The sequence below is a fragment of the Narcine bancroftii genome, chromosome 3 (genome assembly GCF_036971445.1).
Source record: "Narcine bancroftii isolate sNarBan1 chromosome 3, sNarBan1.hap1, whole genome shotgun sequence".
In the NCBI taxonomy this organism is placed as follows: Eukaryota; Metazoa; Chordata; class Chondrichthyes; order Torpediniformes; family Narcinidae; genus Narcine; species Narcine bancroftii.
In genome coordinates this window covers 286914748-286941713 of record NC_091471.1, presented here as the reverse complement: position 1 = coordinate 286941713, position 26966 = coordinate 286914748, and the positions used below count along the sequence as shown (strand labels likewise).

At 41.0% G+C, this 26966-nt stretch overlaps 1 protein-coding gene across 1 annotated transcript; it reads right to left on the bottom strand.

Annotated features, from left to right (window-relative positions):
- Nucleotides 1-394: 394 nt before the first annotated feature.
- LOC138756837 (cystinosin-like) lies at nt 395-21090 on the bottom strand. Its single transcript, XM_069923228.1, has 10 exons — nt 21048-21090; nt 20365-20443; nt 19348-19432; nt 18491-18594; nt 17157-17294; nt 15052-15151; nt 13423-13542; nt 11451-11621; nt 2325-2442; nt 395-1103 (listed from the first exon to the last, which is right to left on the bottom strand). Exons 1-10 carry the CDS (start codon nt 21088-21090, stop codon nt 958-960), a joined length of 1104 nt encoding a protein of 367 aa, XP_069779329.1. The 3' UTR covers nt 395-957.
- Nucleotides 21091-26966: the final 5876 nt, after the last annotated feature.

Here is a 26966-nt window from a genome sequence, read left to right as displayed (position 1 = left end):
AGGAATTTCTGACTGGTCTGGGCACAAAAATAACAACTGCCATGGATGCTGTCTGACCTCTCGAGTTCCTCCGGCACGTGTGTTAATCCTGTAATATTGCTGGTTTAGAAGGATTCTCATTTCAAACCTCACTGGTCAAGTAGAAAACTTGCTTTTCCAGAAATTCACTCAACCACAGGATCACCCCGGCACTAAATGTTTTTCTCTTGGAATCAGGGAGAAGCAGAAGAGCAGGTGGTTGTAATTAAATACAGATTGGAAATTCACACACTGGCATATTTAAACAATTTTGATTAATAAAACTTCAAGCCGTTTACACAAACTGAGAGTTCAAAATTAGTTAACATTGAGTACAATACAAACTGGATTCAAGTCCAGAAAAATAAGCCAATCATTGATCAGGATGATTCAACAGTTGAAAAGATTCTTTTTAACAACTGCTAATTGAGAGATCTCCGGCTGTTGCAGTGTGGTCCGTGGGGTCGTTCATGGGATCACCACCATGGGGGATAAACAATAATTAAGGACAATTCTGCAGGGTTTCTAGTTCCAAAACAGGAACTGCAATAGGAAAGTGTTCAATTAGCAGAATTGAAAACTTGTTTAAAATTTGGAAAGTCAAAAAAAGTGCAAAGGTTTCCCCACATGCTGCATTCCACTGGTATTCATAACACAGTGCCTCTCCATTAGTAAAATCTAGTCCAATAAAACTTCCATTTTCCACCCATTTGAATACAGACATATTCCAAGATCTTCACAGTCAAGTTTTTGAACAGCTGTATATTCTAACAAGAGGTGAGATGTGGAGGAAGACAAGACCCTTGGGACTAAGATTTTGTTAATTAACCATTTAAAAGTTCTGTTTCTAGACTAATGTTATTCTATTCTAAATCATTACTGCCCAGTGCATGTGGTACAAACCAAGTTATTGAACTGCATGAAAAATAGTTTCCAGTGTTATCTGAAAGAGCCATTCAGTGACATGTAGGCTTTGATCTTGTTGTACAGACAATAATGCTGCACCATGAAGATGACATCAAACAAGATAGAGATCAATCCGAGGCCAAGCTTAGTTGGGTCTCCAAAGATCAGCAGCCACTCATCTGTAATAGAAGACAAGTGGCTTTCAGGAAATATATCAGCTTCGGCCATTTCCGAATTTAACCAAGAATAACTAAATATCCAAACATTTCAGAAACTTGTATTCCCGGTGCAGATGTTCAAATTCCAACTCCACTAGAACGAGCAACCCCTTTTCTTGTGATGGCCATAAATATCCCAATATAAATGGGCTTTGGTTACAGAAGCAGGAGGCAACCAATTACTTCAGTTAGAAGTTACCAACCATGGGATACTGAAGGTTGGCACTATAAGACCTTAAGTGAATGCGTTCTTACTTTTGGAGGCAGGGGAGAGACTGGAGAGGTTTATAAAATTATGACGCACAGGCAAGGTAGGCCGATCCTCTCTCTCCCTCCTCCCCCCCCCCCCCCCTCCTCACCCAGCAAAAACCAATACAAGAGAACATGCTTGAGCTTGGGACAGGGGAAGAGTTTAGATGTGCAAGGCAAGGTTTGTTTAAGTGGTAGGTGCCTAGAACCCACTAGTGAAAATGGTGGGTAAGAGGCTTTTGGATAGCTCAAGTTCGTTCACCATCTGATTGAACAAGTATAACCTGACAAAACTGTTCTCCAGCCCTTAGTGCAAAACATGCAAACACAACCAGGTACAACAGGCAAGCGATGCACATGCAGAACAAATATGCACATATAAAAGGCAATAAATATTGCTTATGAATAGTAGTCTTGGAGGGTTAGTGTGAGCAGTTCATTTACTCATTCAGCAAATCCTACTGCTCATGGGTAGGAATATGCAAGAAATGGAGAGCTTTGGATCATGTGTAGAAAGAAGAGATTTATTTCAGTTTGATATTGTGGACCAAAGGTGCCGTTCTGTTCTATGTTCTAGGTACTGTTTAAAACCAGTGAATGCTGGAAATGTTCAGGCAGGTAGAAAGAGGATCCAACATTAGAGGCCTACTGAAAGCATTAACCTTGTTCCTCGGCCTGAGCATCTCCAACATAGCTCTCATTTTAGATCTGCCTTCAAAATTCCTCCAGTTCAGTAGTGACTCACCACAGAGTTCAAATAAAGTCACCCATGAGACAAGGCAAGGAATTATGCAATCCAATGTTAATGTCTGGTCACTAAATGGTGTCCATAATCCTTGGTCCAGATGTCCCACGCCCAGCTTGTTACCAGGCTCAGTCTGCTGGCTGAAGACCTGCAGGTAAAGGGCTCAACTTCATTACAAATCGACTTACCATTGTTGTAGGACTGCAAGAACATCTGGAGAAGGCTGAAAATTCCCCCAGTGAAGTCTAGCAGAGTGTTCCAGATGCACCAACCGACCGTGCTCTTCCTTTTATAGTTCATTAAAGCCTGCAGAAAGAAATTGCAGAGTAACAAGGTCCTGGCCAAAGATCACTGGTTTTAAACAGTACCTAGAACATAGAACAGAACGGCACCTTTGGTCCACAATATCAAACTGAAATAAATCTCTTCTTTCTACACATGATCCAAAGCCCTCCATTCCTTGCATATTCCTACCCATGAGCAGTAGGATTTGCTGAATGAGTAAATGAACCGCTCACACTAACCCTCCAAGACTACTATTCGTAAACAATATTTATTGCCTTTTATATGTGCATATTTGTTCTGCATGTGCATCGCTTGCCTGTTGTACCTGGTTGTGTTTGCATGTTTTGCACTAAGGGCTGGAAAACAGTTTTGTCAGGTTATACTTGTTCAATCAGATGGTGAACGAACTTGAGCTATCCAAAAGCCTCTTACCCACCATTTTCACTAGTGGGTTCTAGGCACCTACCACTTAAACAAACCTTGCCTTGCACATCTATTCTAAAGTCTTCCCCTGTCCCAAGCTCAAGCATGTTCTCTTGTATTTGTTTTTGCTGGGTGAGGTGGGGGGGGGGGGGGGGAAGGGAGGACGGAGAGAGAGGATTGACCTGCCAAACAGCTGCCAATCTCACACCTCTGGTGCTGACCCCATTCACCTTCTATGCGGAGGAAGTCCAAACGCTCAGGCAAATATTAAAAAAAAGGTGCTCATGAGAAAATCTGGCTTTCAGGGTAAATGCTGAACAGATGATAGGCACATCAAGGATCGGAACAGCAACTCTTTCTCTTCCCACCATCCCCCCCCCCCCCCACCTAAAAGCAGAGGGTGTTGCGTATGTGGTCCCAGAGAAAGAGGAAGGGTCAATTGTAATGTTCAAGAGACATGTAGAAATGGACAGGAAACCTTAGAGGGATGTGAGCAAATTGCAGGGAAATGGGATGACCTCAGGTTTTTTTTTAAAATTTTTTATTTTTCACACCATAAACCACATTAACTATGATACATACTTTCTCCTTTTCAAATATATACAGTGCCATTTTCTCCCCCCCCTCCCTCCTCCCATCCCACCCTCCCTACCTCCCCCCTCCCGTCCATTTAAAGTACAAAATCTAGGATACATTAAACCAGTCAAACAATGTTGTCATACAATAAAAATGAACAAGAAATTCCACTGAGTCAATTCTTTTCATTTCCTTCTCCTTTCGTTAATTTAGGTAGTGAATGTCCCCGGTAGGTTTTCGCTATTGTGTTTCATGTAAGGCTCCCATATTTGTTTGAATATTTCAATATTATTTCTTAAACTATATGTTATTTTTTCTAATGGAATACATTTATTCATTTCTATATACCATTATTGTATTTTCAAATTATCTTCCGATTTCCAGGTTGACATAATACATTTTTTTGCTACGGCTAGAGCTATCTTAATAAATCTTTTTTGTGCATCCTCCAAATCAATTCCAAATTCTTTGTTTTTTATGTTACTTAGGAGGAAGATCTCTGGATTCTTTGGTATATTGTTTTCTTTAATTTTATTTAATATTTGGTTTAGATCTTCCCAAAATTTTTCTACTTTCTCACATGTCCAGATTGCATGAATTGTTGTTCTCATTTCTTTTTTTACATCGAAAACTTCTATCAGATACTGTTGGGTCCCATTTATTTAACTTTTGAGATGTAATGTATAGCCTGTGTATCCAGTTATATTGTATCATACGTAACCTCGTATTTATTGTATTTCTCATCGTTCCAGAACATAATTTCTTCCATGTTTCCTTTTTTATCTTTATATTTAAATCTTGTTCCCATTTTTGTTTAGTTTTACCATTTGTTTCCTCATTCTTCTTTTCTTGCAGTTTAATATACATATTTGTTATAAATCTTTTGATTATCATTGTATCTGTAATCACATATTCAAAGTTACTTCCCTCTGGTAACCTTAGACTACTTCCTAATTTGTCCTTCAAGTAGGATCTCAATTGGTAATATGCCAGCACTGTATCTTGAGCTATATTGTATTTATCTTTGATTTGTTCAAAGGATAATAATCTATTTCCTGAAAAACAATTTTTTATTCTTTTGATCCTTTTTTCTCCCATTCTATAAAGGAAAGGTTATCTATTGTAAAAGGGAGTAACTTATTTTGCGTCAATATTAGTTTTGGTAATTGATAATTTGTTTTATTTCTTTCTACATGAACCTTCTTCTAAATATTGAGTAGATGATGTAATACTGGAGAACTTCTATGTTGTACCAATTTTTCATCCCATTTATATAATATGTGTTCAGGTATCTTTTCCCCTATTTTATCTAATTCTAATCTAGTCCAATCTGGCTTTTCCCTTGTTTGATAAAAATCTGATAGGTATCTTAATTGTGCGGCTCTATAATAATTTTTAAAGTTTGGCAGTTGTAAGCCTCCTTGTTTATACCATTCTGTTAATTTATCTAGTGCTATCCTCGGTTTCCCCCTTTCCATAAAAATTTCCTTATTATTTTCTTTAACTCCTTGAAGAATTTCTCTGTCAGGTGTATTGTCAATGCCTGAAATAGGTATAATATCCTTGGAAAAATGTTCATTTTTATACAGTTTATCCTTCCTATTAGTGTTAGTGGTAAATCTTTCCAATGCTCTAAATCGTCCTGTAATTTTTTCATTAGTGGATAATAATTGAGTTTATATAGTTGGCCGAGATTTTTATTTATTTGTATACCTAGGTATCTTATTGCTTGCATTTGCCATCTGAATGGTGATTCCTTCTTAAATTTTGAGAAATCCGCATTATTCATAGGCATTGCTTCACTTTTATTTACGTTAATCTTGTAACCCGACACTTCTCCATATTCCTTCAATTTCTTATATAATTCTTTTATTGATAGTTCTGGTTCTGTTAAGTATACTATAACATCATCCGCAAATAAACTGATTTTATATTCCTTGTCTTTTATTTTTATCCCTTTTATATTATTTTCTGTTCTTATCAATTCTGCTAGTGGTTCTATAGCTAACGCGAACAATAAAGGTGATAGTGGGCATCCCTGCCGTGTTGACCTGCTTAAGTTAAATTGCTTTGATACATATCCATTTACTGTCACTTTCGCCAATGGTCCCTTATATAATGCTTTAATCCAATTAATATACTTCTCCGGTAAACTGAATTTTTGCAATACTTTGAATAAATAATTCCATTCTACTCTGTCAAAGGCCTTCTCTGTGTCTAAAGCAACTGCTACTGTTGGCGCTTTACTCCCTTCTACTGCATGAATTAAGTTAATAAATTTACAAATATTGTCTGTTGTCCGTCTTTTTTTAATAAATCCAGTTTGGTCTAGATTTACCATTTTCGGTACATACTCTGCTAATCTGTTTGCTAATAGTTTAGCTATTATCTTATAATCTGTGGTAAGTAAAGATATTGGTCTATATGACGCTGGTGCGAGTGGATCTTTCCCTTGCTTTAGTATTACTGTAATTATTGCTGTTTTACATGAATCTGGTAAGCTTTGTGTTTTATCAATCTGGTTGATTACTTCCAGGAGAGGAGGAATTAATAAATCTTTAAATGTTTTATAGAATTCTATTGGGAATCCATCCTCTCCTGGTGTTTTATTATTTGGTAATTTTATTATTATCTCTTGTATTTCTACTATTCCAAATGGTTCTGTTAATTTATTTTGTTCCTCTATTTGTAGTTTTGGTAGTTCAATTTTAGTTAGAAATTCATCTATTTTCCTTTCTTTCCCTTCGTTTTCAGTTTGGTATAATTGTTCATAGAATTCTCTAAAGTTTTCCTTGATCTCCTTTGGATTATATGTGATTTGTTTGTCTTTTTTCCTTGATGCCAATACTATTTTCTTAGCTTGTTCTGTCTTAAGCTGCCATGCTAGAATTTTGTGTGTTTTTTCCCCTAGTTCGTAATATTTCTGTTTTGTCTTCATTATATTCTTCTCCACCTTATATGTTTGTAGTGTTTCATATTTTATTTTTTTATCTGCCAATTCTCTTCTTTTAGTTGTATCTTCCTTCATTGCTAATTCTTTTTCTATATTTACTATTTCCCTTTCCAACTGCTCTGTTTCCTGATTATAGTCCTTCTTCATCTTGGTTACATAACTTATTATTTGCCCTCTAATGAACGCTTTCATTGCATCCCATAGTATAAACTTATCTTTCACTGATTCCGTGTTTATTTCAAAATACATTTTAATTTGTCTTTCAATTAATTCTCTAAAATCCTGCCTTTTGAGTAACATGGAGTTTAATCTCCATCTATACATTCTTGGAGGGATGTCCTCTAACTTTATTGTCAATATTAAGGGTGAATGGTCCGATAATATTCTAGCTTTATATTCTGTTTTTCTTACTCTATCTTGCATACGAGCTGATAACAAAAATAGGTCTATTCTTGAGTATGTTTTATGTCTAGCCAAGTAATATGAATATTCCTTTTCCTTTGGGTGTTGTTTCCTCCATATATCCAAAAGTTGCATTTCTTCCATCGATTTAATTATAAATTTGGTTACTTTGTTCTTTCTGTTAATTTTTTTCCCAGTTTTGTCCATATTTGAATCCAAATTCAGGTTGAAATCCCCTCCTATTAATATGTTCCGTTGCGTATCTGCTATCTTCAAAAAAAATATCTTGCATAAACTTTTGATCTTCTTCGTTAGATTGAGTAGATTCCAAAACTCCGAATATATCTGACATTTTATCATTACATATCTCCCTGCTGGATCTATTATTTCCTCTTCTATTTTAATTGGCACATTTTTACTAATTAATATAGCTACTCCTCTTGCTTTTGAATTATACGACGCTGCTGTTACGTGTCCTACCCAATCTCTCTTTAATTTCTTGTGCTCCAATTCAGTTAAATGTGTTTCTTGCACAAATGCTATATCAATTTTTTCTTTTTTCAGTAAATTTAGCAGTTTCTTCCTTTTAATTTGGTTATGTATTCCGTTAATATTTAAAGTCATATAGTTCAGCGTAGCCATTTTATACTTTGTTTATCTTCCCTTTCCGTTTCTCCATCATTACCTTTCCTTCTTATCCATTTCTGCTTTCTTGTTTTGAACACTTTATAAGACAACATTTCTAAAACATCAAACATTTTCCCTATTCTCCTATTTAAAACTTCTTTAACCCCAATCTCCCCTCCCCCTCCTGAGTTGTCCTTTATCCCTTGTCGGACAACCACATCTCCCCTCTCCATTTGGATTTGCGAATTCACTCGCAAACGTCAGCTGATTTTGCAGTGACCGTAACTCCTCCCCACCCAGCCCCCCCCAGAAAAGATTTCAATTTTCATATGACAAAGGTCACTCTTTTAATTCCCTCCTTATTCCCTCTATTCCATTTCCCTCCCTTATTAAACACACACACACACACACACACATACACACACACACACATACACACACACACACATACACACACACACACATACACACACACACACATACACACACACACACATACACACACACACACATACACACACACACACATACACACACACACACATACACACACACACACATACACACACACACACATACACACACACACATACACACACACACATACACATACACATACATATACACATACATATACACATACATATACACATACATATACACATACATATACACATACATATACACATACATATACACATACATATACACATACATATACACATACATATACACATACATATACATATACACATACATATACACATACATATACACATACATATACACATATATATATATATACATATATATACACACACACACATATACCCCTTTACACACATACATATAGATCGTGGTCATTTTTACTCTTATTACATGTCTTCATCTCTCTGCTTGTTTTGTAGTTGTTCTGCAAATTTCCTTGCTTCCTCTGGATCCGAGAATAGTCTGTTTTGTTGCCCTGGAATAATTATTTTAAGTACCGCTGGGTACCTTAACATAAATTTATATCCTTTTTTCCATAAGATCGTTTTCGCTATATTGAACTCCTTCCTCTTCTTCAGGAGTTCAAAACTTATGTCTGGATAGAAAAAATTTTTTTTGACCTTTATATTCCAGTGGCTTTTTGTCCTCTCTTACTTTCTTCATTGCTTTCTCCAATATATTTTCTCTTGTTGTATATCTTAAGAATTTTACTAAAATGGATCTTGGTTTTTGCTGCGGTTGTGGTTTCGGGGCTAAAGTTCTATGTGCCCTCTCTATTTCCATTTCATCCTGTAATTCTGGTCTTCCCAGGACCCTGGGGATCCAATCTTTTATAAATTCTCTCCTATTCTTGCCTTCTTCATCTTCCTTAAGGCCCACTATCTTTATATTATTTCTTCTATTATAGTTTTCTATCATATCTATCTTCTGAGCTAACAGTTCCTGTGCTTCTTTAGCTTTTTTATTAGATTCTTCTAATTTCTCTTTTAAGTCTTTTACTTCCATATCTACAAATGTTTCTCGTTTTTCCATATTTTCCACTCTTTTTTCCAATTCTGATATGGCCACTTCCATTTTATTCATTCTTTCTTCTGCATTCTTAATTCTTCTTTTTATCTCATCAAATTCTTGTAATTGCCATTCTTTCACTGATTCCATATATTCTTTAAAAAAAAGCTACATCCATTGTCTTGCTTTTCTCTTCTTCTTCCACTTCTTTCTCTTCTTCTTCCACTTCTTTCTCTTCTTCTTCCACTTCTTTCTCTTCTTCTTCCACTTCTTTCTCTTCTTCTTCCACTTCTTTCTCTTCTTCTTCCACTTCTTTCTCTTCTTCTTCCACTTCTTTCTCTTCTTCTTCCACTTCTTTCTCTTCTTCTTCCACTTCTTTCTCTTCTTCTTCCACTTCTTTCTCTTCTTCTTCCACTTCTTTCTCTTCTTCTTCCACTTCTTTCTCTTCTTCTTCCACTTCTTTCTCTTCTTCTTCCACTTCTTTCTCTTCTTCTTCCACTTCTTTCTCTTCTTCTTCCACTTCTTTCTCTTCTTCTTCCACTTCTTTCTCTTCTTCTTCCACTTCTTTCTCTTCTTCTTCCACTTCTTTCTCTTCTTCTTCTTCCTCTGGGTTGACCATCTGTTGTTTCCTTGTTTTCTTTTTACCCTCTTCTTTCTTGTTGTCATTATTGTCTGTGTTCTGCACCTGCTGCTGTGCTGCAGGCGTCTCTCTCAGCTGTGGAGTTCGACTCCGCAGCTGTTCCCCCCTCCCGTCAGTGTGTTTTTTTTTCCCATGCGCCTCGCGCATGCGCGGTTGCGCACTTTTACTCGGCTCTGCGAGCCATTTTTGTAGTCCCGAGCCCAGGACCTCCACTGACCTGTGGGAGCGGGCCTCTCTCTCCGCGGCAGGCCTCTTCGGACAGGTAAGGCCTTCACCTTCTTCTTCCGACGTCTTTCCTTCTTCTTTTCTTCCCGTTGTTTTTGGTTTTTCTTTCTTCGCTGCCATTTTCTTCACACTTTCACTTTCACTTTGTTTTGGTTTTTAAGTTTGTGCCTTTGCTTTTTCTTTATCTTTTTTTTAACTTTTCTGGAGAGGGCTGGAGTTCCCCTACTGGCCACTACTCCATCACGTGACTCCAGTCGGATGAGCTCAGGTTGACGAGTTGTGCTGAAGGGCCTGTTTCCATGGTGTTAAACTGCTTCTATAATCACCTTTCCTTTTGAGGTTTACAAACAAGGAAACCCAAAGAGCAAGGCTTCTCCTGAAGGGCTTGATCAGCTGATACCTGCCCAGTAGTTTATTCATCTTTGTACTAAAATCCTCACAATGCTCAGGACAATGAGAGCCCTCGGGTTGCTTTTGTTCAGCCAAAGTGGACACCAGAGTCTCAATGTGCTCAGAATGTTGGGCTCTGGCCAGCCAGACCAGCTGTGGTGATAGGTTTCCTCCATTGTATATAGTTACGATGGACTACTGGAGCTGGCCCGCCCATTGATGACTCATACCCTATGACTCCTCCCCTGTGGTCCTGGGCCATAAAGGTCAAGCCACCTCTCCCTTCCTGCCATTCTTATACCCGAATGCGGGCCAGCAAGGTTCCCTCTGCCTGGTCTTTGTAGTTACTGGTAGTGCCCTACAATTTAATGTACAGAAATTATCTCTCCAGTAATGGAGAAGCTGCTGCTTTAGCAACTTCCTCAAGGCCGCTGCAAAACTGGTTGACTCTGATGAGAAGAACCTCAAGGTGCTGCAAGCAAGAGTCGGCCAGCAAGCTTCCCAAGTCATCAGTGGGCAGGCCAGCTCCACATATACAGTAGTCGATAATAAATATATACAATGGAGGATACATATCACCACAGCAGCAAAGAGCACCTGGTTGTCAAGTGTTCAAGATTATTGGACTGTATGCATACGACCAGATGAAAGTGTTTCTCCAGACCACATAATTACAGATATAATTTTCTTAAATGTTTTGGAATATTTACCCACACTTCATCAACAAGAGACCCAAGGTTACAGGATACCATTCATCAATCTCACAGCCTGCAGGAGGAAGCCCTTTCTCAGCCTGGCAGTCCTGATTTGAAGCTCATGTACCTTGTTCCTGATGGTCGGTCAAAGGCACTGATGGAGGTAGAGGTCATCAATAATTCTTTGACCCCTACTTGAGCCATGTTCCTGGTGAATCTCACCAAGAGAGGAAAGCGAGACCCCAGTGACCTTCTCGGTTGTTTTGATTATCCCCTATCGACTTCCAGACCAAATGTTTTTTTTTTTTTATTTCCCCCACCACCCCCCCCCCCCCCTGGCCCCAGCTACTGCACCACACAATATGCAGCCAGAAAAGACACACAATTGTACCTTTGTAAAATGTCAAGATAGGGGCCAGCAGCCTTGCCCCTCCTCAGAAAGTGAAGATGCAGCTGCTGCCATAACCCCACAAGACGTCAAGTGATTTTAAATACAGACCCAGATCTTTGCAGTCAGACCTGTGGCATGAGATGTCAAGGTAATTTAAACAAAAGCCTTCTACTCACATTGGTTACAGCCCTGCACAACTCCCATGCTTACCTGAGGAATATATTTAATGAGGACAATGCCTAGTTTGATGTAGGAGAAATAGTAGACAAGCTGGAGCCACGTTATTTGACCAGTTATACCCAGGATGAGGAAAGTGAGAGCAGGGAGCCACGCAGCCACTAGAAAACCATACGCAATCTTGGACACTCTCTGTGATCCTCGCTACAAGAGATTGAAAAGAACCAAAGATGATCAGCAACTGAAAGCAAGCAAGGCCCATATTTTTATCAATATTTTTATCAATTTCATTTAGCAAATGTTACACAGGTAAATAAGTATGAATAAACAATCAAATTTATGATATTAATAACAGTAATAGCAAAACCTACATTGCATTTTTTTTTTAAAATACAAAAAATAAAAATCTGGCTATTCTACAAATTCAACCCCCTACCGACAGAGGCTGTTGGCAAAATACAATGTCTACTATCTGGTAATGGAAAGAAAAATAAACAAGGAGGTCAAGAATCAATTAGTTAAGCTTACAAATTTGGGAAATAATTAAGAAAAGAACCCAATAAATAAAGTTTACATTCATTAGTGGAGCATGTAATTTTTTTCTAAAGACAAACAAGCCATCGTATCAGACAGCCATTTAGAGTGAGTGGGGGGGACAGCGTCTTTCCGTTTCATTAGTACACCCCTTCTGGCAATCGGGGAGGCAAAAGCTACTACATGGGATTGTGAAGAATTCAATATTGGATCATTGGGCCCATGTATTCCAAACAAGGTAATAAATGGAGATGGGGCCAATATTAAAGAACTAAAGATACAGTTTGAACGACACTTTCCCAAGAATTGAGAAGGACATAACCAAAACACATGATACAATGAACCATCTTCAGTTTTATATTTATCACATTTTGAAGAGAAGTTAGGATAGAATTTATCCAATTGGGTTTTGGAATAGTGGGCACAAAGCACGCCCCACCCACTCATGCCACACTTATTTCCATTTACAGCCTCTTACTCCCAACTTGAAGCCTTCTGCCAATCTGAAGAGCACCTTGTATTCAATATCAGCAGTCTCCAACCAGACAGCATCGATATAGACCTCCCCATCTTACATCAATTCCCCCTCCGCAGTCTCCCTCACTCCTGTCTCCTTGCCTCCAGCTCCTTATTCTTTGGTCAGAGAGCTGTTCCTCCTAATCCCCTGTCCACTTCTACCCTACTACTTATCCACCTATTCCCACTCACTGTGCCCCTCCCCTTCCTTTCAGGAGTTTAGGAGATTTTTGACATTCTTGACAGAGCTCGGGCCCAAAACCTTGACTGCCTTTTGCTTTCCATGGATGCTGCGTGACCTGCCGAGTTTCTCCAGCGCTCATGTTCTGCATCTAAAATGTTAGTACCTTCGAGCGCTTTACAGGCCATGTTGACATTTGGCAGCTACACAAAAATAGTGGAGCCAGTCTTGGTGGAGATTTAGGAGCAAATTGATGGGACAAGGCTTTGCAAGCAGTTCATACTGGATTCTGTTAATTTGCTATTGAATCAGTTGCAGTTAAACAAGTCAGTGTAACGTCCAAATCAAGGTGACTGGACAAGTAATCAGGTACAGACATGCACCGACATCAACAAAAGTACCTGGTCCACAAGCAGTTCCAACTACAGATCTGGGGAACCCAAGGAGATGCACAGGAGAGAGAAGAGAAGTGGTGGGAAAGCCTGCTCGTGTCCAGAGGGAAAAATACAGTTTGTTCTAGAGTTATAGAAAAGGTCAAGATGGGAATATTCCTCTGAATCCTTTGGTATACAAAGTGAGGGGGGGGTGGGGTGAAGAAGAGAGAATAATTAACAGAAACACCCATTTCATAATTTAGCAAACAATTCAAATTAAATGGAAGGCTTTAGCTGGGCTATAGTGGGAACACTTCCATCAGCCTGTGGTTTCATACTCAGCCTAATAATTAGAATCGGAGGTTGAAAAATTAACCTACTTGGCATCGAAGGCACTTACCTCATAGATGCAACACTGACAAATGGTAATCAATGTTAATACAATTGCATGGAGGCTAAAAAAGACATCATTCAATTCCACTGGGTTCACTCCTTCCGGACTGCACTGAAGAAATTGTTTCTGGAAAGAAGTCAAAACAGCCATTCATTAACATACATTGAGACCAGCAGTTCAGTGTTGAAAGTATCCTTCAGAACCTTCCAAAGGACCAGTGTATGTCCCTTTATCCTCTTCCTCCTCCACAAAGGACAAGGGAAACAGAAGCACTGTCGACCAAGTTCAAAGTGCAATTGTAAAGTTAGTTAGAATTATAATATCTACAGATAGAGCAACAAAACAAAAAAAGGGTAAAAAATCAGTCCACTCGGCCAGTGTGGTCATTGATTCAAAAGAGATGTGGGAGATCTCAAATGGGTCATTTGCTTGGGAGATACACATCACGTCTATGGAAGTGAGGTCAGTCAACAGTGAGGTTGTGGGCCCTTTACAGATTACAGGAGGTGGTGTGTGCCATCTTGAGGCAAATAAATCCCCAGAGCTTGATAAGCTATTACTTCAGACCTTGAGGGAGGTTTGTGCAGAAACTGCAAGACCCTAGCAGAAATATTTTACACATCCTTAGTGACAGGTGAGATGCCTGAAGATAACTAATGTTGTTCTGGTGTTTAAGAAAGGCTCCAAGAAAAATCCATGAAGTTATAAGCCAGTAAGTTTATCAGAAGCAGCTAAGGTTGGATTGTATCCCAAGGGCCCAAATATACAAGTAGTTGGGTATCCGGGGACTATTCAATATGGCTTTGAGTATGATCAGTGAAGTCCAACCAAACTTGATGAACTTGGAGGAGGAAAGTTGATAAAGGATAGGCAGTTGATTTTGTCTGCATGGAGTTTGGGAAGACTTGTCAAGGTCCCACACGAGAGGATGGTCAAGGTTCACAAAAAATCAGAGAGTTTGGATAGCAATAAAGCCTGCTTGAATTTACCCCGAAATCAGGTTAGACAAGAACTAGAGACACAAGTCAAAGATAAAAGGTGAAGTATCAAGGTGAACTCTATGCAAAGGGTAGAACAACAGTGGATGCATGTTAGATGTTTGACCTTTGAAAGGATTAAATAGGAGGGGTGTGGCCGAGGTGGCACAGAGTGTACCATGAACTAGATGGGGCCAAAGGGCCCATTTCTGTGCTGTAATGTTCTGCAGCTCTGATAGTTGTATTTCCAATATACAATTAGCAAGTTTCCACTGGCAGGACTTGCTACCATACTTTTGCTACCCATGAGTCAACTAATGCTGGCCTGATAGCCAAAAGTTCCAGTCAATTCAGCATTCAATTCCCCCTCCCTCAAAAGGTTGGGCAGGGCTTAATCACCAAATGAGAACTCATTCCCTGGACACTGCAACCAGTATTTTAATTGAGTCCAAGCAGATCCCAATTTCAATAGTTTTACAAAAAGGACAAAGATGAAATGGTCTTAACAACATAGCAAATGATCAAGCTCCCAACCATGAGAACATTCCCTTCCAGTTAATCATTTTCCTGGGGTTGGAATCCAATGTGGGACATTTGACCACAAGAGTGATGTTTAAGACATTAAATCTCAATATTCACCATTGAAACCAATTGTTACCTTAATGCAGGGAATCCAGAACAGGCCAATGTTAAACACTCCATATGCCAAGTGCCCAGTCAGATTCAGTGCCAGAAAGTCAAAATTCAACCCAATGACACTGCAATAAAAAGTAACAGAATGTTAAGTTGCACAGAATGCCTGGAAGAGCGTTCCAAAATGTGTCAAATGGTCAATGCAGCATTGACCAATGAGAAAGCAGGAGGGGGAAGGCTTTTTTTGATCACTTCACAGCTCAGTGATGGGCTCCGTCAAGTTTTCACTTTTCTGTCATACAGGGACGGGGGTGGAAAGCAGTGCAATTCCTTAGTAAAGATTATTTGAAAAGAAGGCTCAGGTAAAAGACAGGGAAGAAACAAGAACAAAATCCCAAACCAAGATTTATAGACACCTTTCTGCTTCTAATAAAGCCTGCCTAGATTCGGTCAATTGTTCCTCCAGGTCTGCAGACGCAGGGAGGAGTAAACATTATAAAAAGGACAGGGTGGGAAGATGGGACAGGAGCCCATGTGGGATTGGTGAATAAGGGAGTGATGAAGTAAGATTGACAAAGGCAGTAGATGAGCAGCTGCCAGACAGAAAGGGGTCAGGTGGAGGAAGACGCATCACACTGGGTGGAGTTTATACTTTGAAAGGCTGCCAGTGCTTGGATTTGGGGGAAAAAAAGGCTACAAGGTGTTTTTAAGAGACCAGATTGAACTGATTAGGGACTAGAACCAAAGAATCCAGTGGGAGAATTCACTCCAACTTCAGATTCAGGGGACACTTGGAGATAAATAAAGATACAGATCGGGATTTTTGCAGGAAACACTTCCCACTATCAGAGGTAGATAAAGGGCATACATTTAGGGTAAGTTAAGTATTCCAGTGGGGATATTCATCCAGAATGGAGATTCCCTGGAATGCACCGCCCAAGACTGTAGTGGACATTGGGTCATGACAACATTCAGGTGTCTAGATGAGCACTTGACCTGCTTTTGGTTCCATCTAGTCTTTTTATAGCATTATTGTACTTTCTCCTCACCAGATTCCAGCACAGGTATCCTCCTCTTCCAATCACCCTCTTCTCTCCCCAACCATTCCCATCCCCCCCCCCCATGTGACTTATCTCACTCCACCCAACTCCTTGGCTTTGCTTGCTTCTCTCCCCTCCTTTGATCCTATCTACTGCCCCTGTCCATCATGTTTCACTTCTCCCTGGCTCACCAATCCCACATGGGGCTGTCTGGCCCCTTCTTCCTTATCCTCTTTGCACTGGCTTTATTCTGCATCTCTAGCCTTGAAAGGTTTCAGCCCAAAACAACTAACCATTCTCCCCACCATTTCCCCCCCCCCCCACTCCCACCACCAGATGCTGCTCAATTCAGAGTCCCTCCAGCACATTGTGCTTAGCTCCAAAATCCAACATCTGCAGTCTCCTTTGTCTTCAATTCCTTACTGACATTCTCAAGACAACCATGGAAATCTCATGGCTAGATCTAAAGTCACCAAGAATTGAAAGAACAAACAAGCCAAGTGAGCTGGAAACTGACTGTAACGCGACTGAATGCACTCAGAGACAAGCAGAGTACAATCACGCTTTGAGTAGCTTACAATCAATGGCCAGTAGGAACAATAGGTGAATCTGAGGTAAGGCAGTAAAACCAAGGTTTACATTGGGGTAGGTGAGGGTGGAGCCAGCCATCTGAACCATACATAGACAATGAATTCCTGTTCATTGTTGCATTGCCAGTGGAAGGAGCACAAATTAGTAAACACAGAAAATCATTCAGGATGCCCCATTGCCACAGGGCTGGTGGCTGGAATCATGCCAAGGTCATGAAGGGTCAAAAAGATATTAAAGTCATTGCAATTTGTAAAGCTGAAACAACATACTGTATTTATAGCACAACCAGCTAACTTTACCTCGCCAATGCCAGCTCAAGCCACTCGTTCGCCCAGTTTTCTGTAGCTCCCCACCAGACTGACAAGAGGCAATTTATTGTAGCCAATTAACCCCGCAACCATTTTGCCATATTCTGGGTCCAAGTGGATACAATAAATGGGACCAGGTAGCTGAAGAGGATTTTAAAGTTTGGTTCTAGTCAACATTTATGCACCTTTACCTTTTGCGTCTCCAGTTTTCAATAATCTGAGGATAAAAGGAAGTCGACCATGCCAGGAAGTAAATCCAACCAATGACCTTGATGACGATCTTCAGGCAACTGCTGTGCATCACCAGAAAATGAATGTGTGTTGAAGTCCTACAAAATAAATTGCGCCACTTGATGCAGACATCACTAGCACGCTGAACATCAAGGGCAAGTAGCAGACAGAAGCTGCAGGGTACCGGGCTTGAAGCAACAGATCAATTCTGTCTTGTTGCAGATTTACTGGTTTGTTCAGACAAGTCACAGCTTTTCGACTTCTCGCTTAGTTAGTTACTTGGTGTACTTTCAAACTGGGTTCGTAAAACTTCCCAATGGTCCATCTCGTTTTCTTGTATGGTAAGAATTTAGCTCCATGTCCTAATATTTTTTGTCTATCATCAATTTTCTTCCCTAACTACTATTCACCCACACCCTAGTGGCAACTCATGATGGTCAATAAATCTCCCCACCTTTGGGAGGTTAGAGGAAGCTACAGGGGATACATGCAATCTCCACATAGTCTACACCCATGGTCTGAACTGAACATGGGGTGTGGGGGGGGGGGGGGGGCAGGACAACAGCTCGATTGTTCCTCCTCTGCTGCCCATAAGGCAGTTTGTTCTCGGTTTTTTGATATCTAGTGCAACACATGAAGGAAAATGACCACAGATGCTCTGTCACATTAAGTGAGAATCAGCTCACCATTTAAGCCGATGTCCCTTCTGTCAAACTCTTCCCAAGCCCAGTGACAATCAACAGTTAGTGCTTGTTTACAGGATTCCTGAACATTTAAACTTCTGTTATCATGAACATCCTCCAACATGCACCACCTCCACTTCACTCTGTACCCCCAAGCCCTTCTCCATAGGGCTGCAACCTAATGCAGCTTCCAATATCCTTTTACTCCAGCCTTAATTTAAATGATTACTTCATATTAAAGAGGAAAAGGAAGAAAAATCCATCACCAAACTGTGGCAATGGGTTTAAAACAGCGTCAAATGTTCAATCTGTACTCAGACCTACAAAAGCAAGGACCATTGCCAAAATATCTCGCAAAGGGGGACAGCCTTCTGAGACGATTAGATGAAGTCACACTTATTCCACCACCCAGATTTGACGGTAGGGAATTGAAATGGAATCTTGAAGTCAGTACAAGCATTTCAGAGGGACTTGGTGATTGGGGAAAGTGTAAATGAGCAATTAGAATTGATCTAAAGGTACGCGATTGGCACGAACTGTCCCAATCAAAGCCCACCATTGGGACAATAGGCAAAAAGGACTTCTTTTGCCTGTCTGTAGTAGGTACACACCAGGTCAGATTGCTGCTGTTGGACTGAATGCAAGCACTGACTTGTCCAACTTCAACTCCTTTGACTGGGAATGACGAGGAGCTCGCAAACTTGGGCAACAAAACCTGGGAGAATATGGAAAGTCTTGCATTAGTAACTGGCAAGAATTATGTTGAAATCAAAATAGGTGTAATATGTCGTCAATGACAATGCTCCTTCCCTTCCCACCCACACATTCCCCATCACAAATAATGCAAATTCAAGGACATCACACAACCATTATTGGAATACTCAAATCCTTTGCAATCAAGTTCATGCCAACAGAGCAAAACCTCAAACATCTTCCAGGTGAGATTTCCCCACCCCCCCCCCCCCCCCACCAAACAAGGCAAAATAAGACCAAATCAAACAGTGGATCCAAGAAATCAAGGTTGTTGATAAATACGTTAACAGGGAGACAAATAGTGAATGTCACAATTTCATACATGGGAGCAAAACCAACCATATAACCATTTCAACAGGACAAAACCTGCAGTTACAGGATGTACAAATGAGTGCATGTCTGAGGAGGTTTAAACACAGGAGCCACCAAGGGTCATCAATGGAGTCAAACAAGAAAGTCTGCAGATGCTGGAGTCAAGTGCAATACACCAACGTGCTTGAGAAACTCAGCAGGTCATGCAGCATCCGCAAGTAGTAAAGGGTGACCAGTGGTTTGGGCCTGGGGTACCATGCTGTGTTGATGAAGGGTTGCAGCCTAAAATCTTGACCATTCTTTCCACCCATTACTGAAGCTGCTCTACCTGCTGGGTTCCTCCAGCAGATTGTAGTCTGGCCCATCTGTCTCAGTGGTTTCCAAGTCTGAAGATGTTACTCACTTGTTCAGGGAGTTCAATAATACGAGTTTGTTTAGATGAGAAGGTCACAGCAAACCCAATGACTATCGTCTCTGGAAGGGGAGCACTTGAGAGAAGCCAAAAGCAAATTATTAGGGTGCACATTCTATTTAAACAATTTCCTAACATAGTCTTCTCCGAACACCAAGTCGAGGCACAGTTGGTGTAATGGTTAGCGCAATGTCATTGCAGTGCCAGCGATTGGGACCGGAGTTCGAATCCCGTGCTGTAAGCAGTTTGTACTGTGACAGAGTATATAGATAGGTTTTGGGGAGATAAATTGGGAAAGATTTGTTAGAATAGGTTACATACAAACACTTTAAAACAGATCTTATTTGAAGTACTGGAGCTCTGCCCCATGCTAGACAGATCAGGGCCTCACAGCTTTTGCAAGAGCTTTGAAGAGTACTCAAGAGACTTCACTAATGAATTGTTCTTTACAAAAGGCAACAGATGAAAGATCTTGTCGGAGCTGCAGACAGTCTGAAGGGGAACTTGCTGTTCTAAGAGTGTCATGTGGTTTTGCAAGCACCAAAGCCTGGTGCACGTTATAAATGTTAAATTCTGTGCACAGTATAAGAATTGCCTGCCACCGGTGAACTTGGAGGAGTGAGAAGTGAGATTGGACTGAGAACCAACGAACCTTTCTGAACTTGGAGACACATGCGCTTAGAACTAGAAGGGGGTTAAGTAAGTTAATAGTGATAAGTTAAAGTTTGATTCTAATTCCATGTTTAAAGATAATTAAAAGCAACTTTTGTTTCCATTTGTCTTGGTGAATATCTATTGCTGCTGGGTTTATGGGTCCTCTCGGCTCGTAACAGTACATTCTCCGTGTGGGTTTTCCCCAAGGGTTCCGGTTTCCTCCCACCATTTGAAGTGCACCAGGATGTAGGTTAATTGGGAGCAAATTGGGCAGCGTAGGCTCGCGGCCTGTTACCATGCTGTTATATTTAAAATTTTTAATGGATCCATGTTAAGATTTTACAAAAGGTTTACCTTACGGCAATGGTGATATTCCGAATGCTGTTAACAGCCAGGCTAACAACTTCTGGTGCAATCTGAGCCACTGACAGTTCTGAAAATACAAAGGGGTGATTGTCCACAGATGGAGGTCATTTTATCGTCCACCCCAAGATTCAGGAGAACATCAAGTCTTTCCAAGATCAAGGTTTGTGCTTCTATTAGAGGCTTCTCAGTATTCAGCCCAACGGGTTTCTAGGTGCGAGCCTTTGGTGTGAAAAATTTGGCATCACTTCCTCATGCTGAGAACTCCCCCAAGTTCTGACAATCTTGATCCTCAGTCTGCAAACTAGGGAACAGTTTCTACACCTTCCCAGTGAAAATCCGACAAACAATAGAGCACAGCAACAGGCCCTTCGTCCCTTCTAGTTGTGCAGAACTAACTCTCCCTAATCCCACAGGCCTGCACCCCCTCCCAACTATAAGCCCTCCATACCCCTCCAATCCACGCACCCGTCCAAATTCTTTTTTTTTTCTTTTTTCTTTTTTTTTTATATAATCAAAACTCAGCCCATATTCACCTCTTCAGCTGGCAGCTCGTTCCACACTCCCACCACTATGTGAAAGACATCCCCCTAATTTTCCCTTTTCACCCTTAACCCGTGTCGCCTGGTTTGCATCCTACCTACCCTCAGTGGAAAAAGCCAACCTACATTTACCCAGTCTAGAGCCCTCAATTTTATCTATCAAATCTCCCCTCATTCTTCTACACACCAGAGAATAAAGTCCTAATCGTTCCCTGTAACTCAGTTCCTGAAGTTTGGACAACATCCTACTAAATCTTCCCTGCACTCTTTCAATCTTATTGACATCCCTCCTTTGGTTAGGTGACCAAAACTGCACACAGGACTCCAACCAACACATTGGTTCATGTCTGAAATGGAGTACAAAAAAAAATGCTGAAGTTTACAGATAATATCAAAGATACAGTAAACTGCAGGATATTGGAATTGAGACAATTTATTTGCACTTAGTTGGTTTACGCATTCAGCAAGGATTGACATGGTCTTGCTCCAATTCCCCAATGGTTGGAAAATAAAAACACGAATGCTGAAGACACAGCAGGTCTCGCAGGTGTCCATAGGAGATGTGTAACCGACGTCACAGGCCCAAGCTCTTCAAGTCGAGAGTAAAAAGAGATCACAGCTACCTCTTCAGCTCCACAGACTCAGGCTCAATCTGCACCTTGGGTGCTGTCCTGATTGATTTAATTTCCTCTCACACCCTGAAGAGGTAGCAATTGTACATTCCCCTTATGCAGACACGTTACTAAAGGAGGATCCAGTGAGTCAAATTGCCTCTTCTGCAAGAAGGAAGCACTACTGGGAAAATGAAGCATCTCAACAACTCAAGGTTAGAGGTGGGGGCAGGGAAAGGTTACTTCCCACACTAAAAACTGAAATGAAAACAATTTCTCCCCCCAAAAAGAACTTACCAATTTGGAGCCAATTGACCAGACCATGAACGAGAATCATTAGGTGCACTGGGAGCTTCATCTCAGCGTGAAGAACTGCAGAAGTATATTTTTAAAAAAATCAGCTTCCTTCCAGTTACTGAGGATACAATTCAATCGTCAAAATGTGACATTGTTAGCCATTGAAGACTTGCTCTGAACTTCCACTTTATGGTTGGAGATGGTGACCAGAAGATTCACAAGGGTTCAAATGCCCAAAAGTGTGTTTCTTTTACAATTCAAATAAACCTGAATTTTAATTGCAAATCTAGTGTGCCCAGAAATATTAGCAGAAGGCCATATACAAAACCATTCCCATGCAATTAAGAATTTAAGCAATAATCACCAACTTGAATAATTTCAAGTGGCCGAAGAGATTGGCAACATGGAGAGGCCAGTTTATTTTAGTCCAAATGGGAGCAGTAGTATTTCCATTTACCCCAAGTGGTAGCTTATTTAAATAGGGCATTTTATTTTATTTTTAAAAAAAGCTACAAAAAGAATGATTCCAAGATTTTGATTTAGTTCTTGGTGAATGAGAATTCACAAATAACTTCTGTTGTCTTGGTGTAGTATACATCTGTTGGCTGTGTCCTGGCTAAATTAATATGCCAGTTTAGATGTGCAAGGGACAAGGAGTTAATCCATGCATCTGGGCAACGTCACACAGTGTTCACTGGTAGAAGAGGACAGTGTTTGATAGTTAAGTGTCTGGGCCAGAGTACTCATCCAGATACAGAGATTGGATTGCAATGCCTCCATGCTCACACTGTGATAGAAGAACAGGTGATCATCACCTCTGACAGTCCAGTTTCAGAGCTGGTCTTTTACCTGCAGTAAATGTGGCTGATGGAGACAAATTGCGTTGCGACATGCCAGCCTGCAGTTGATCACTTCTAGGCACTAATGACATCACAAACCAGCTCATCCAAATATCAAATTATCGGCCACTTCACCTGACAAGTGAACGGATCCAAATATCACAGAGTGCCACATCTTTCACCCTGTGCACTGATCATCAAGTAGCAAACAAGTTGGCCAGTTTGCGATAATGAGTTATTGGAAGGTTCACTCAACAATTCTGGATGAAGATAATTCATGACTGTTTCAGTTTGCTGGTTTCCGCTGTGACAGCTCCGCAGGCCGCTTCGGCCTTTGGGGCCACTTGTTGGCAGCTCAAAACACTGGGAAACTGAACTGTTCCAGTGCGATGGGGATTTTGAGAAGGGAAGACGGCCATTACTCTGCTGTGTAATTGGGATGGGTGGCACTCACCTCCATTGCCTCCAGAGGGCACTATGAGGGCCACCCAACATGAATGCAACGCTGGTAGGGCTGCTCCATGAAAGTTATGTTTATGTTTTCCCTCTGCACTTACAGCCGGCCTCCAGGCAGAGGCCTGGCATAAAAGGGTCTAAGGATTGAAATTCATTCCCCACTGGTTCGAAAGTTTTAAAAAAAACGCAACTACTGGAGGCATTCAACAGGTTTCTCAGTGTCCATAGGAGGTAAAGTTATACAACTGATGATTCGGGCCCAAGCCCTTCCTCAAGGTACGGGTAAAAAGCAGGCAGGCATCTGTATTAAAAGGCTGGTGAAAAGGGGATGGATAAGGGCTGTTTACAGACCAACAGACAAAAGGTGTTAATTGGATTTGACAAGAGGGCAGGAGAGGGGAAAGGTGAGAATTAATTGGGGGAGGTGGGGGGTTTCCTGGAAAGTGATCACCTCCAGTGCTTCAGCTTCAATCTGGTGTACATGGCAGAATGATTCAGCTCTGGAGACAATAGCCACTTTCAGGTGCTCGGACACAGATAATGCGCCAACAGACGCGGCTGGGGGAGTGCAGCTGGGATGTTCAGGCGGCCGCGGAGAAGACGTCCTGTCACCTCAGCGTGCCGGCTGAAGGAGAGCCATGTCCGAGTGAATGCCGGCTCCTGTGGCCGTAGTCCCACTGCTGCTTTCAGGTGCAACGGGGGATTCTCCAAGCCAGAGATTATACCTACAGGAGGAGGGTTAGGTAAGTGCTCCTCCTGGCCAGGTTCTCCGCTTTCAGGTGGCCACCCGAAAGCCACATAGGGGTTACCTGAAAGTGGCTAATGCTGCTTCCCGGATTTAAACTGTCAGTACTATACCCGAAGGTTTACAACCATTGATCACAGGAGAGATTTCCTGTTTATATCATTGAGGCAAGATACAAGCAATGCCGTGCATCTTAAATGGCAGTGCCGCAATGTGGGGAATGTCCTCACACAAGCACATCACTACTGCCTGTAGCAACTACTGTATCTGCCTGTAACCACACCACATTCAGGGCAAGGACGATGGCAGGTGCCATCCATCCCTGCAATAACAGACTGGTTCAGCTTAGGGTTATCATCCAAGTTAGATTTTATTGTCATGCTATAAAACATAAAAATGCAACAAACAAGATATACTTCAACTTTTGCTGCCACAAGGTTGTCAAATTCACCATTACTATTGCCTGACATTCAAGCCCTTCCTCAAGGAAGGGCTGTTTCCACACAACTTGCCCATCTTGTTTCCCCAGAATGAAGATTAAATAACACCCCATTCTCTCCTTCAATCACAGATTTTTTGAAAACCAGATTTTCCAATGTAGTGCAACATTTGAGGAGTGTTTTTTCAGGACACCGACCCACATTTAGTTTCCCAACCCCAGAACTGCAAAAGAACAGATTGCTGAGTCAGTCTCCACCCAGGCTACCCAAATCCATTTTAAAGTTAATTTTCTTCATCTCCTGCCAAGGGGCGGGTAGGTGGGTAAAAAGGGGGCCTGAACTATAAACAGTCCTGGGGATAAAAAAAAACAAATTCCATTTGAAAGCCAGCAAAGGTGCAGTGCTAATTTCCACGAGAGGGCCCAGAGCCACCCCATGTCGCAATACATGTTCCAGTTACCAATGTGGGTGAGGGTAATTGATCTCAGATTGCAGGGTACAAGCCCATCTTATCTGGAGTATAGCAACCAAGCAGCTTATGAGCCGAGTTCTGAATGAAATGCAAGTCCTCGTTCATTTCAACTTCACAGATCTGGATCACAAGCCAGAATTGAGTAAGGATCAACAAACCAGATGTTAAATGTCCATCTGGATGATGTTGTAGCTGGCACCATCTAACCCCAGCCCCCAACTCAAGCCCAGACCCCAACTCGACTTGCTGATGTAGCAGTTAGAACACAAGATTTGCTCCTAAATGTTCAGTTTTACACTAGATCAGGGGTGGTCAACCTTTTAATTGCAACATACAGCATAGGTTATTTTGGCCCACAGGGGTTATAGGTTAATTGGGCACCATGGACTAATGGGCCAAAATAGCCTGTTGCCGTGCTGTATGACTACATTAAAAGGTTGGCCACCCCTGAACTCAATAAATGTCCAAATTAGAGGTCAACATTGGACTTTTGTAGTTGAAGCCCATTCTCAACATTGAGATGGAACTGAGATAATTGAAACTGTTGGACTAGAGACATTTCCTCAAATTTTGGTCCTAATCTCCAGGATTCACAAGGCCACTTGATTGAAGCAAAATCCTGAGATGCTTTGACAGGGTGAATGAGAAAAGGATCCTTTCCCTTTCCCCACCCCCTCATCGATAGAATCTAGAATAGAAGGTTACTTCTCAAAAGTAATCTCAGGTAAAGTACACATTTTTCACATCCTCAAAAGAATTCTGGGAGTAGAGTCTAAACTTTAATCATTAAAAACAAAGTAAAAGATCATTACAGTGAAACATGAAAGCCTGTGACGACAGTAGAAGCTGGAAAAATTCAGCCCAGATCACACAGCAGCCATAGGAGATAGATAGGCAGTCAAATATTTTAGGCCTGAGCTCTCCTCCAAGGTACAAGCAAAATTGTTGGCAGGCCCCTGAATAAAAAGGGCTGGGGCAGTGGCTTGACCAGTCACCATTTGTGTCAGTTGGTGTCATTATCTCTCGATTCTGGTGTTATTAGTTCCGGCATGTCTTCACGGAACAATTGCTCCACTGTGGAGTATCAAGTATTGAGTACAGGGGCTAATTTAAGAGTTAACTACATTTGGGCACCAAATCATCAATAATTATTTCACTGTTTACAAAGTGGTCAATCACCTGATATAGAAGAGGTAATTCAGGAGTTACAATTATCAGAAGTTCCAAGAACCCTTTGAGATCTGTTAGAATCTATGCGAAATTCTTCTCTAGGTGAAAGGTCCAACCTCGGTGTCTTAAATTGCCCATTTTAGTTTTCAGATTAAAACAGCAGCTTATTTTGATTCTGTAGTTGTTAATATATCACTAAATGTTTCAAAAAATTGAAGCTGTTAGACAAACTTTGTCTTCTACCTTTTTGTAGAGAGCAATATCCACCATCAATCTTCAATCATACCTACACTGCCAAGTTTTAAGCTACAAGCACTTCATTTCCAAGTCAACTCCTTTCATCACAACTCAATTAGGCCCAAAGCATCAACAGAAACATTCGATGCAATTCTACAAGCATTTTCTCCAATAAAAAGCCTTCCAAAGTTCTACTTTGAACCAGTATGCCAAGAGTTTGAAGCCAACACCCATGTCTTGAAGAAAGGGGCTACTTTTCCCTGCAATCTTACATCAGCTGCATGACACCGGATGTAAATGCCAGCAGTTCTTGGAAAGAGAACGTTAGAAAAGATTCAATGACAGGGATATTGTGACTCTGCTATAGAATCCAGTCAAAACACCACACACAACGGGTTCTGCAGGAACCAGATACACCACTGGTAACACAGGAAGATCCCAAAACAACTAAAGTACAATTCTCATCATCTGAAAAATAAAAGTCACATTTTAAAGAAAGATTGCAGTGGCAAGAAAGAATTTGGAGCTAAAAAAAAACTGTGGCTGTGACTTCAGCGGTCAGATAAACGAAGAGAGCTTGAGATAGAGGTAAAGCAAGAAGTGGAGTAAATGCAGGCCAGTAAACAGGGGGTGTTCAGTGGGGGGTGGGGGGAAAGACATACTAGAAGTGTTTTAGAAAGTTTCAATTTTACACAGTGTGGAAGACTGGAATAGACAGTGCACACAAATACCCACAACACATTTCCAGTCATTCTCCCCACATTTCCATCAACTCCTCCCAGAT

Excerpts from the sequence above, each read along its gene's own strand:
- LOC138756837 (XM_069923228.1), bottom strand. The coding sequence starts at position 21,090 with ATGAGGGGAGATTTGATAGATAAAATTGAGGGCTCTAGACTGG. Across the intron at positions 11,622-13,422 it reads GTCAGTGTTGCATCTATGAG|CGAGGATCACAGAGAGTGTC; the intron begins GTAAGTGCCTTC and ends AATCTCTTGTAG. Across the intron at positions 2,443-11,450 it reads TCATTAAATATATTCCTCAG|GCTTTAATGAACTATAAAAG; the intron begins GTAAGCATGGGA and ends TTCTTTCTGCAG.